The sequence below is a fragment of the Canis lupus genome, chromosome 1, assembly GCF_011100685.1.
Source record: "Canis lupus familiaris isolate Mischka breed German Shepherd chromosome 1, alternate assembly UU_Cfam_GSD_1.0, whole genome shotgun sequence".
Lineage (NCBI taxonomy): Eukaryota > Metazoa > Chordata > Mammalia > Carnivora > Canidae > Canis > Canis lupus.
The window spans coordinates 42,883,584-42,896,674 of record NC_049222.1 but is presented as its reverse complement, the minus strand read 5'-3'; the positions used below and the strand labels follow the sequence as shown (position 1 = coordinate 42,896,674).

Genomic DNA, 13,091 nt, shown 5'->3' with positions numbered 1-13,091 from the left:
TGGTTTGAACGTTGCTACTTCTTTTAGGAGTTTTCCAAAGAAGTGGATGCCAAATCTTCTCTGAAATCGTCTGTCCTCAGCACTGGAAATCAGCTTCTTCGATTAAAGAAAGTAGACACAGCTGCCCTACGTTCAGAGCTGTCACACATTGATAGCCAATGGACTGACCTGCTGACAAATATTCCAACTGTACAGGAAAAGCTCCATCAGGTATAAAAATAATCATAGGTTTAAATCATAATAATTGATTTAAGCAATATTAAATGAAAGGAGTATTAATCTGCTTTTACTTCCAAATTTAAATCAGCTTTGTCATGGACATCTTGACTTTTCTCTCTTGGATTGTTCTGCATACTAAAAGTGAACTGCTCTACAAAGCCATACCTACAGATTTCATATCTTCCAAGGAGTTCTTTACTCTGTGTGTGTGTGTGTGCGTGTAGTAGAACCTTCACCTGGCCTTATTTAAACTTTTTTGTTTTCTCATGAGTAAAACATGGGTGACACTTCCCTCATAAAGTGGGTAGTTATGAGGATTCAATCACACTATATAGAAAAGACCTATAATCTCACCTACCATAGAACAACTGGCATTCAATAAATGTAAGTACTTCCCTTATCTGGAAATACATTTCTCTCCCCTAGATCCCAGACAGTATATGTTTATCTCTCTTTGATATTCATCATTCTACCAGGTATAATACCTGTGTTTAATGCCTTCTTACCCTCCTAATCAGCAGCTATACACATCCAGGGGGCAGGAAACAGGTCACATCTATCTCTATATCTTTCTGCACCACATAGAAGTCCATAAATATTTTAAATTATTGCTTTTGTTTCTCCAAATCATTATAATAAGTATCTACAAAAATGTATGATAGATTAAGTAAGATTCAGAATTCTAAGTATATTTTAGTTAAAGAGTAAGAAAATTGGCTATGCTCTTAGGAATAAATATCAGAGTGCCAAAAATCTAGAAAATGATAGTTTGTAGTGTGGTATTTTTCTTTCTTCCTTTAACATTCCTGAGTCATAATACACAGAAATTTTTACAAGATAATTAATAAAATACATCTGTTGAATGTTTTGTAGTTAAGTTTTTTTAACTCATAAAACTAGCTATAAAATAAGAATAATATTTTCTTCTTACTGGTATTTTGATTAATTAGTTAATGTTTATACAATGTTTATAGTATCGGATGTCAAGTAAACATAAGATGACTATTATTGTTCAGTGTTTGCCTGATATTTAATTTCAAGTTTCTAATGAGGTTAAGATCCAAAGATGTCATTAGGAATCATTATCTCAGTTGGACATTAATAAATATTAATGTAGGGGTTTTAGGTTGGAAGAATTTTGGTTTGAATTTTAACACTTGTGTCTTATTCTGTCTCTTATTGGGCAGCTCCAAATGGATAAGCTGCCTTCCCGTCATGCCATTTCTGAAGTTATGACTTGGATTTCTCTTATGGAAAATGTTATTCAAAAGGATGAAGAGAATATACAAAATTCAGTAGGTTACAAGGCAATTCATGAATACCTTCAGAAATATAAGGTAATGGAACTTTTTTCTAACTTTTCATATTTTAAGATTCTTTTATCCAAAAGAACTCAAATTATGGACATCAGATTTTGGAGTATATGTTTCATACATAGTGACCAGAGAGGGGTACAAGGGTAAGGAAATTGCCTCCCTAGTTGTAGACCATAGAAAAGTTGTTGTACTAGGAATAATTTTGAATATGATTTTGTGTCATTTAAATAATCATAAAAATGTTATAATTTATAAACATGTTTAGTGAGATAATACAATTTATCCATTTCTACATCCTCTACCTAAAAATATATACATATATTTACATTCAGCACATTAATAAATTGAAAATCTTATAAATTCAAATTCGTATCAATATATTTATAAGTTCAAAATTTATAGATTCAGGATGATCATATATATATTCAACTTCTGATAATAATGAGTTATATAAATATATGCAGTTTGTGCCTCCTGGCTAAATCATGGAAATGATAAAATTCATCTTTTTTTTTTTTATAAAATTAATCTTAAGGTTACTTGAGGCTTTCCAATTCCTGATAAAATATAAGATATTTATATGCATAGCCTTGTTTTCTTATTTTTATCCCTTCACTTTTCAGGGTTTTAAGATAGATATTAACTGTAAACAGTTGACAGTTGATTTTGTGAATCAGTCTGTGCTACAAATCAGTAGTCAGGATGTGGAAAGTAAACGCAGTGATAAGACTGATTTTGCTGAACAACTTGGAGCCATGAATAAAAGTTGGCAAATCCTGCAGGGTCTAGTGACTGAGAAGGTAAGCCAAGTGGCCTCTGCTGTCCATATTTACATGAAAATGCCAAGAACAGTCACATTCTGTAAAGAAGACTCATTTCACAAGTTGTATAGCTACACAGGGCACATTGATATTTCTGCAGGGGACACCACTGAATCCTGTTGTTCCAAATATTTACTTTTTCATTATTTTCTCTTATATATCATCTACTCTTTACCTGTTAACATGTTGTTTTATTTTTTTAATTGCCTCATGGGGTGCCTGGGTGGCTCAGTCAGTTAAGTATCTGCCTTTGGCTCAGGTCATGATCCCACAGTCCCGGGATGGAGTCCATATCAGGCTCCCTGCTCCATGGAGAGCCTGCTTCTCCCTCTCCCTCTGCCTGCCACTCCCCCTGCTTATGCTCTCTTCTCCCTCTCTCTCTCTGTCAAATATATCAATAAAATCTTTTTTAAAAAGATGCTGCTTAACTTCTTTTGCCTTTCAAGTTGACTTTTTTACTTACTTATCAATACTAGTCACTGATTCACACTTTATAAGATTCATTTTTTAATCATATATCCAATAAACTATATTGTAAGAATTCTTAATTTAGAGGGAATAGCGGCTTGAGTAATTGGAGGAAATAGTGGCTTGAGTTTAAAATAAAATTGCACATTTCATTTCATTATGTTTGTTCAGATCCAGCTGTTGGAAGGCTTATTGGAATCTTGGTCAGAATATGAAAATAATGTACAAAGTCTGAAAACTTGGTATGAAACCCAGGAAAACAGACTAAAGCAACAGCATCGAATTGGAGATCAGGCTTCAGTTCAGAATGCAATGAAAGACTGTCAGGTAACTTGTCCAGGTGGCTGACATGCATAGGTCACAGTTTTATGACCCTGGGAGTTGAGAGTTAGATACTGAAAGAAGTTTTGTTCGGTAATGAGTTTTTCTGATTATATATGAGTTTGTAGAGTTTTTTGTTAACTATTATGTTCTTTCACCTATTTAAAAGAATTTGAAATTATGAGAATTTTGAGATACACTTGTAAGTAGAATGCTATGAACCCCTCTATACTGATCATCAGATTTAGTAATTATTAAGATTTTGACATATTTGCTTGAATTATTTTTAAATATTTTATAGTGAATCCCAGACATCATGTCATCTTATTTCTGCATACTACAATACACATCTCTAAGAAATGGACATTTTCTTATATAATCATAACGTCATTATCACCACAAAAATTTTAACGATAATCCCGTAGTATTATTCAGTGCTCAACTCATAATACTGTTTCCTCAGTTTTCTTTGAAATGTCTTTTTTTTTTCAGTTAATTTGCTCACATAAGGGTACAACAAGGTCCACATGCTACATTTGTTATTGGATCTCTTAAGCCTCTTTAATATTTCTTAATACAATTAACTTGCTGCAGAATCTGTAGACTGGCCTCAGGTTCTGGATGAGCCTTGGACTTCATTTAAGATGTTCTTTACCTTGCTCTTTTCCCCTCTGTATCTCCTGTAAAGGGAAGTTAGCACCAGAAACTTGATTTAATTCTGTTTTTAGCTCTGAGGAGCAGAGTACTTCACAGGTGACACCATTAATTTCTCCCATGTCCCATGGGAAGCATTCAGCAGCATATGCTTGTTCTACTATTAGAAGAATCTCTGGTTCAGGTGGAGTGAGCACACTCTAAATGTTTTCCAGTGACTTCAGAACACTTAACATTTGCTTAGGTATTCTTGTGAATTACAAAAGAAATATGAGTCATTACAGGTAATGCTATAGTAAAATTTTTAAATAATTCAATAACTTTTAATGTACAGATTAGATGTGACTATTCTCTGTAGTATTTCCAAAGAACAATTGAAGACTCAGCTATGAAATAGTTCTACAGAAACACTTTTCCCTAAATCTTGTTTTCATATTGTAGACTCCAAAAGGAAAGGCCTTTCATAATTATCTTCCTTCCAACAAGCATTTTTTTTTTCCTGGGGGCACCTGAAAAGAGAGATATATTTAAGCTCTCAATCAAAGCTTTTCCATTCAGAAAAGGAAGAGCAGATGCTCTTGTGCCGGGCTGACAAGCTAATGGATTGTAATTTCCAGAGTACATAAAAATGACAAAGAAAATAATCATATAGAGAAATACCTTGAAATTTTATTTTTTAAATAAATTTATTTTTTATTGGTGTTCAATTTACCAACATACAGAATAACACCCAGTGCTTATCCTGTCAAGTGCCCCCCTCAGTGCCCGTCACCCATTCACCCCCACCCCCCGCCCTCCTCCTCTTCCACCACCCCTAGTTCGTTTTCCAGAGTTAGGAGTCTTTATGTTCTGTCTTGAAATTTAAAAAAAATGTTTCACATCAGAAGATGGGCATATAAAAGACTGAAGACCAAAATTATGCATCACCTAATCTTACTGCATTTCCAGTTTTCCAGGGGCCTGTAGTATTTCTAATTTGGGCCATCAATTTTGTATATCTAAATGTACAAAAAAATCCAGAATTTCACAATTTTCCTTTGAGGGATGAAAAGTCAGACCTCTTAAGCTTCTAAATTAAAATGTTTCCACCAAAGTTAAAAGATCATTTAAGTGTTAGCATTAGTAACATTACTGCTTCTTTGTTATATCATTGTGATAAACCTTACTGTTAAAAGTGAAACAATACATTAAATTTTCCTTTTTTCTACATTCTCTACTACTTTTTCTTACTATTTTTTCTTCTCTTTCCTGTACTTTTTTTCTGCCATTTTCTGTTTTGTTTCTTTTCATGACCATGTCTTCTATTTAACAGAGACAATACTATCGAAAATATAGCAGAAGCTTGGCCAAGTTTCACAGAAGGTCACACCAGGCGTCAGGAGGGAAAGCTTGAAATGTCGTTTAGAGAATTTCACACACAATGCCAATTAGATATTTCAAATTTAATCTTTCTTTATATTTTGAAACAAAGAACCGAATGAATGTAACCCACACAATTATTTTGGGGCATCACATAAAAATCACAACAGCTTAATGGCAGGTTCTATTTGGCAGTACCACAAACCTAGATAAAAATTTATTGTCATTTTTGAGAAATTGTTCCTCTGGACCAAAGTGTGAAATTCAAGCCAGCAGACTTAAATCGGTGACTGGATTTAAGCTTATTTTCTTTAAAACATCTTGAATATTTTCCCACTTTTTCAGAGGTGATTTATTAATTGAAACCAACATAAAAATAATATTTATGAATTAACTCAAGAATAATTTATTAGAGCAAAAAAATGTTAGGTTTGGCTTTTTTCTTCATTGATCAGAAACAATTATCTTTTAATTATTGAAAGGAAAGAAAAACACAATTTCATTTTGGACAAAGTATATATTTCAGTCAGTCTTGTTTCCTTCCTGGGTTTTGCTTTTATGCCAGCATAAGCATGCAGGCCATTTTAGAGATGTGTTTTTAAGTAATGGATCATTCATTTAATATTGCTCACTAAAAAAGTTACCATCTATGGATAAATAGGATAAATTTAATTTCAATGGCTGGATTTTAGAATTATATTAAAGACTTGTTGGAAGGATTATTTATGGTTAACCCTTTAAAAAAGTTGAGAGAGAAATCCTTAAATAGTAAAATTAATTATGTTTTCCATATTGCTTAAAGGACCTATGACTCTGGTAATCACCATATTCATTCTCTGATCAATTAAAGCTGTCAAAATATTGACAGAATTATGATGTAGAAATGAAAGCACAATATTAAAAATAAAAACAATCTCTTCAGGCTACTAATTGCATGAATTTTCAATTAATACATCAAGAAAAAAATAGCTTTATGATAATTAAGGAGAGAAAAATAAATAAATTAGTATTGACTCATGGCTGATGACCAAATAGCTGAATAGACTAATACTATCCTGCATTTGCCAAATTTTTAACAGCTTAGAAGACATTTCATGTATATTATTTAAGAATTTTCTTCACTTTAAACTCCAGTGCGTACAAATCTACGTATCTAGTTCTGGAGATATACTTCTGAACGTAAGCATGCAACCAGGCTTTAATATATGGCTTCTCACATCAGCCGCATCTGGAACTTACATCCTCTCCACAGGTCACATCTGGGGACTCGCTTCCAACACTGTGCTAGGAGTCAGTAGACCCAGCAGGCTTGGGTTCTAATCCCTTCTCCAGGCTTCACCAGCTCTATAATCCAAGACAGGTTATATGACTTGATCTCCCACTTATTCATCCATCCAAAATGAGCTTTCCAAAGTTTCAAATGACATTAAAATATAAACTAGGGTTATAATGTATGGTTAAGGCTGATCTCCTCAATGTTGCCTCATTGCATTTTCTTTTTTGAAGAATTCATACTGACTGTTATAAAAGCATATGCCCTCTAAAAATAGGATTTGATTCATGAAAAAAAAGCCTATAACCTTTCAGAATTATATAGAATCAGGGAAAAAGGAAGGCTAAAAGAGATTCTGATTTTCTGTCAGAAGAAAGAGACCCAGTAGAAGTTTTTAATTTAAAGAGGCACATCTTAATAGTAGCAGAAATGTAACTAAACTCAGATACCGAGAATACCATCCTTTTACATTTCATCCTGTGGCCTAGGACTATGTAACTTTTCCCACACCAAGATTCATGAATTTAAGAATATAAATCATGTTACCATTTCCCACATATATTTCTTTCCTTCTTACTTCCTGAAAAAAAATTACATGTTGCCTTGTCTTTATTAGGTAATCAAATTTTACTTTTTAAAAGTTATGCTAAAAAAAAAAGTTATGCTAATTTCTCTTAAAAGGCTGTTTTAAAAATTTAAATGTAGGAACAAGTATTGCTGTGGAGACCATCTCCCTAGAATGATAAATTTTTTGGATTAGCAAAAACTTGGGGGGATATGGGGCTGTAATAGCTCAATTTCAGTGTACAGAGTTCCACAATAGAACAATTTAAAATGACTATTTTTAATCTTTCAGGATCTAGAAGATTTGGTTAAAGCAAAAGAAAAAGAGGTAGAGAGAATTGAGCAGAGTGGACTTGCTTTGATTCAGAACAAGAAAGAAGAAGTCTCTGGCATTGTCATGAGCACGCTGCGGGAGCTGAACCAAACCTGGGCAAATTTAGACCACATGGTAATATTGCTTGCAGAGACCTGACTCCAAGGCTGTTTTGTGTCCAAACATGTCATGGTGTTTTGGTTTTCTGAAAATAACAGTAAATAGTTACAGAATTTCTACATGATCTCTTTATATTAGGTCTACTTCGTTAACCTCTTCCTTATTTTATTTAAGATTTTTATTTATTTATTTGAGAGAGAGACAACAAGGGGAAAGGCAGAGGAGGCCGACTCCTCACTGATGAGCAGGGAGCCTGATACAAGGCCCTGTCTCCCTACCTGGAAGATCATGATGTGAGCTGAAACCAATAGTTGAATACTTCCCTGATTTAGCCACCCAGACACCCCTATTAGACTTTTTTTTTAAGTCTAGCTTTGGATATTTCCTATAATAAACATTATTATGAACATTCTCTCTTGGCAATCTCATCCATTCCCACGTCTATAGGTACTGTCTAGGTACAGACAATTCTCAAATGTAAATCCCCAGCCTGGATTTCTCTCCTAGACTATAGATACAGACAGAGGCAGAGAGAGAAATTCAATTTATAGACAGCTCCTCTTGCATGACCAGTAGACACCTCAAACTCACATGCCCAAGCCAACATTTGTTCTTTCCCCACAAACCTATGCTTTCTGCCATCCCAGTTAATGACTGCTCTGCCTGGTTGCGTAGGCAAAAGCCAGAGTCATTCTTCACTCCTTTCTCTCATACCTCACATGTGATCCATCAGCAGTCTTGTCAGCTTTCTTTTCAGCACAAATCAAGAATCTTACCCTCCCCCCATCTCCATAGCCTACACTGGGGTATAAGTCAACATCACTGCCGGCCTTGATTTTTCCAGTGGCCTCCATGCCAGAGAGCTCCTGTTAAATGGAAACCAGGTCACACCACTCATCTGACCAAACCCTTCCCCTGCCCCCAGTAGCTTCTTGTCTTATTAAAAATGAGGCCAAAGCCTGGTGAGGGCCTGAAGGCCCTTAGGACCTGGCCTTCTATGGTCTCTCCAACGTATTTTCTGCTTCTGTCCCACACATTCATTTTGCTTCTGGTCTTTCTAACTCTTGAACTCAATCGGCACATTTCACACTCAGGGGCTTTGCACTGGCTCTCGCCTCCACCTGGAACACCTCCTCCCACGTATCCGCATGGGTTTCTCCCTCTCCACAAACTTTTTCAAATCTGCTCTCTCAGTGAGGGCTTTCCTGTTGGCTTTGTTTTAAATGATAGCTTCCACATCCCTACCTCGTACTCCCTGAAGCCCTTCTCTGTTTTGCCTTTATTATTTATCAACTTCTAACAAAGTTTTCAGCCTACTTGTTTAAATTTCTCTCATTAAAATGTAAGCTCTATGAAGACATTTGATAAATCTATGCCTAATGGAGTGCTGAAGTCTCCAATAAAAAATATGAATAACAACAAATACTGCTCTGCACACACCTGTGCGAGTACTTATCATGGCAGTTTGCAGAGATGAGAGCTAAGGCACAAACAGGTTAAGTGACTGGGACCTATGGCATACAGCAAACAGCTCCTTACAGTCTATCTACCTTTCTAGGTGCAGCCTTCCAGGCTGTCCTTACCTTATCTTTAACCCAGTTTTAAATCTGTTTTACTTAATTTTATGCATTCTTATAAATCATCACAAATCTTGGAAATAATTTACTATGTAAATAAATTAAGTGGTTCTTTCACAGAAACATCTCATGAAAAGCAAGTGAAAATAATACACAGAAGAAATAGACTATTTAAAAACTCTGATTACTCTCCTGGCTTTATTTTCATGTCTGCCCCTGACTTGCATAAACTAAGTAAGCCCTCACCCCTGTCTGCACCTCGAGGCTTTGTACCATTTCTGAAACAGCACTTTCATAGTCCTTTGGCCCGTTAGGTAGTAGTTTGATTGGTTTCAGCATTTTTTATTTATATTAAGAACAAAAGCAGAGAATGTAGATATAAACTAATTTATATTATCTCTTTCCTTAATTATGGCCATACTTCTACCTTATTCAAAATATTACATTTAGAAGATTAAGAGTGCCATTCAAGAAGTCCAAAGTAGATATCTTTCCAAATAACACAGACCAAACAAAGAGCTTAAATTTTCTGTTGCAGATAAGTCTAGGGAAAGGATGTTCTTAAATGTTTTGTCTTAAGATATGAATTTGAGTGTTGGTGTGTGTGTGTTTGTGTGTGAACATGCATATGTGAGATTAAAAAGAGAGAAAGAGAGAGAAAGGAAATGAGGGAAGAGATAGATAGATTTTTATTTCATTTTTTAGGACCAGACTGCCTAGATTCAAATCTAGGTCTCTCATATTCCAATAGTATGATCTCAGGTGATTTTTATGGCCTCTTTGAGCCTCAGTTTCTTAATCTGTAAGATGGGGATAATAATTATACCCACCTCGTAAGGTTGTTATATGAATTAAATGAGTTAATGCATTTAAAACAATAATTTAATATATTTCCTAACTGTGGTGTTAAATATATTAATCTTTTATCACCTGTATATTATATAGATATATAGAATACATATTGTGTATATTTACATTCAAAGGTTGTATGTTACTTTTTTAAGCATTCTAATTTAGACTGAGTGGTCAAAAATTCACAAAAATATATAAATTTCAGTGTTTCTATGTCTTTCTTTTCAAATCTTTCTTTTCTAGTTTATTTATAATGTCTGAAACCTGATGAAGTTCTTAAATATTAATGTTTCCATCAATTCAATATGAATTCCATCATTTTAAATATTTAAAATTTTAAATATTATGCGATTATAAGAAGCATCTGCCTCTTTCAAAAGGTTGGGCAATTAAAGATACTGCTGAAGTCCGTGTTTGACCAATGGAACAATCACAAGGTGGCCTTTGATGAGATAAACACCTACCTCATGGAGGCCAGATATTCTCTTTCCCGCTTCCGTCTGCTGACTGGCTCTTTAGAAGCTGTACAAGTTCAGGTAGACAATCTTCAGGTAAGGAATGAAGTTAAACCATCTTTAATATTCCTTTTAATTTCTGAAAATAAAAAAGCAAACATGAACAGCATTCTAGAATATTGCTGTATATCGTTTGCATTTAATTATTTTTAAATACGTAGAATCAATCCTACGTGCTTTATTTGTAACTTAAACTTGCCTATAGATACCAAATTTCTGGATTAGTTAATATATAACTAAATGATTTTTAAAATTCTATTATAAAAATATCCACTTAAATGCATTTTATAAAATGATTTCACATCTAAACCAACCTCCTTGATCTCGTTGCTACTTTTATATCTTCCCTTTCTCTCTTTATCCTGCTTCTTCAAGAATATTCTAAGGAAGTAAAAAGAAAACAAAGAGAAAGATAGCAAAAATGGTAAACTTGTAAACTCTTAAGTTGTTTTCTTTTTGTTCAGCATAGTAACAGTGGTCTGCCTGATTTGTACACATAAGCCTCTATTTCTAGCACTTACTGCTTGGTTTCCTGTCATACAGAATGACATCGCTGCTGTTGACTCTGCAGAGCACTGTCTCCTAACTCAGGCCACTGCCTTCAAATCAGCTCCAGCCCTCACCCTCCTGCACACTGGGCACTGATTGGGCACTGTCACCTATGGCCACTCTTTCTCCCTGGCTAATTCATGCAGACTATATGATACAAGATGGGCAGCATAGGCCCTCAAGAGATGAGTTGCCAGCAAGAGCCCAGCATGTACCCTCCTTACATCAATCCCTTTCCCTGGCTTGGCAATGAAACTTTATATGTTGCTGACCTCATACACAGACTCTCTGATCTGCAGGGAACACCTTTTCTTGGGGTTGGGTAGAAAGGAGGAAGGATAAAAAATACATATATTTAAACCTTAAACAATTGTTGCATATATTGAAAATCATTAAAATTTGCTTTGCAAATACTAAATTTGAAAACATATTTTATAACTTTGAGGAGATTAGAAGTACTTTTTAATTTAGCCTAGTCTGTATTTAATACCAGCACATGCTATCTTTAAGATCTGAAAGGATTTTGATTTGATAGCAATCAGATATTGGTGTTAAATAAAACTGTATTTTTTTTAAGATTTTATTTATTTATTCATGAGAGACACAGAGAGAGAGAGAGGCAGAGACACAGGCAGAGGGAGAAGCAGGCTCCATGCAGGGAGCCCGATGTGGGACTTGATCACAGGTCTCCAGGATCACGCCCTGGGCTGAAGGCAGCGCTAAACCGCTGAGCCACCTGGGCTGCCCCAAAACTGGATTTTTGTAGCCTCTGTCACCTATAGAGTTTTATTAAGAACTGAGTCTAGCACCTCAGCAATATTTCCTTCAAGACCTTTCGCTAGTTTTTGGTAGAAGACTGGGCCAAGTCTATAGCCTGTCTAATAAATGCTCTTTGCAAGGAAGAACACCCAAAGATAGAATTTATAACTGATACTCAGAAAAGCCATGACTTCTTACGGTCTATTTATCTGAAGTTTCTGGTAGAACAACTCTAGGTATGTAATAAAATGGAAACCTGGGTTTTGACTCTGAGTAACAAAGAGAACCAGTGTGACAGATTGCATGCATACCACCACCATAGCTTCCTACTAGGTGAAGGACAAGGACACTCATGTGAGCTTTTCCAGCAGAATTCCAGATGCCACTGTAAGAAGATTTAATTTTAAAGAATCCCTTTTCACACTCATAAGAACAAAATTATAGAAGAAAAAATGGCTATCTAAAGAAAATATAAAGCATCAGAACAAAGTTATGGCTTATATATTTTTATGTATATATTTGTGAAAACAGCTATAAATTCCTTTTAAACTTGATTATTAAAATTTATTATCTTGGCATGTCATCCGTAGCACTTTTTTTTTTTTTTTTTTTTTTAATTTTGGGGCAGAATCTTCAAGATGATCTGGAAAAACAGGAAAAGAACCTACAGAGGTTTGGCTCTATCACCAACCAACTGTTAAAAGAGTGTCACCCACCTGTGACAGAAACTCTTACCAATACATTAAAAGATGTCAATATGAGGTATGGAACATGCTACTTTTACACTGCTATACATTATTTATATCACAGTGTTGTTATAAATAATGATACAATTAAAATTTGCTGGCATTTTGAATTCAAGCTGTATAGATTCTATTAATGTTTCAGTTTTCACAAATGAATTTAAAGTAATTGAATGTGGTGAAGAGCCTTAGAAAGAGATTACAATTGCTATATACCCAAAGATTGACCTCATTTTTGCCCCTGAAATACAAGTGGAAAATACTACATGGCAAAATTATGTCTAATAGAAATGAGACACCCCCCATTATTTCCATATTCACATAAAGCAGGATCATGAAAAATAAAATAGCAAATAACAGCATTTGGTGAGGGGTGTTAATCTGCCCATGAGTGTTGGCTATTGTTTCTAGATGGAATAATTTGCTGGAAGAGATTGCTGAGCAGCTGCACTCCAGCAAAGCCCTACTTCAACTCTGGCAAAGATACAAGGACTACTCCCAACAGTGTGCTTCTACAGTTCAGCAGCAAGAGGACCGAACCAATGAGCTCTTGAAGGCAGCCACTAACAAGGACATTGCTGATGACGAAGCTGCTACATGGATTCAAGATTGCAATGTATGTTTTCCCCCCAGGCTGGTCTTAGACTCTCTCTCAATTTCAGCAAGGC

At 34.9% G+C, this 13,091-nt stretch overlaps 1 protein-coding gene across 17 annotated transcripts in view; it reads left to right on the top strand.

The window, feature by feature from the left end:
• Positions 1-13,091, top strand: part of SYNE1 (spectrin repeat containing nuclear envelope protein 1) — a 449,233-nt gene that overhangs the window by 343,014 nt on the left and 93,128 nt on the right. For all 17 annotated transcript variants that reach the window (XM_038526343.1, XM_038526344.1, XM_038526348.1 and 14 more), the window contains 8 exons: positions 28-210; positions 1,407-1,556; positions 2,159-2,335; positions 2,996-3,151; positions 7,288-7,443; positions 10,238-10,408; positions 12,309-12,442; positions 12,835-13,039. In XM_038526343.1, coding sequence (XP_038382271.1) covers positions 28-210; positions 1,407-1,556; positions 2,159-2,335; positions 2,996-3,151; positions 7,288-7,443; positions 10,238-10,408; positions 12,309-12,442; positions 12,835-13,039 — 1,332 coding nt within the window. The remainder of the gene's footprint in view (positions 1-27; positions 211-1,406; positions 1,557-2,158; positions 2,336-2,995; positions 3,152-7,287; positions 7,444-10,237; positions 10,409-12,308; positions 12,443-12,834; positions 13,040-13,091) is intronic.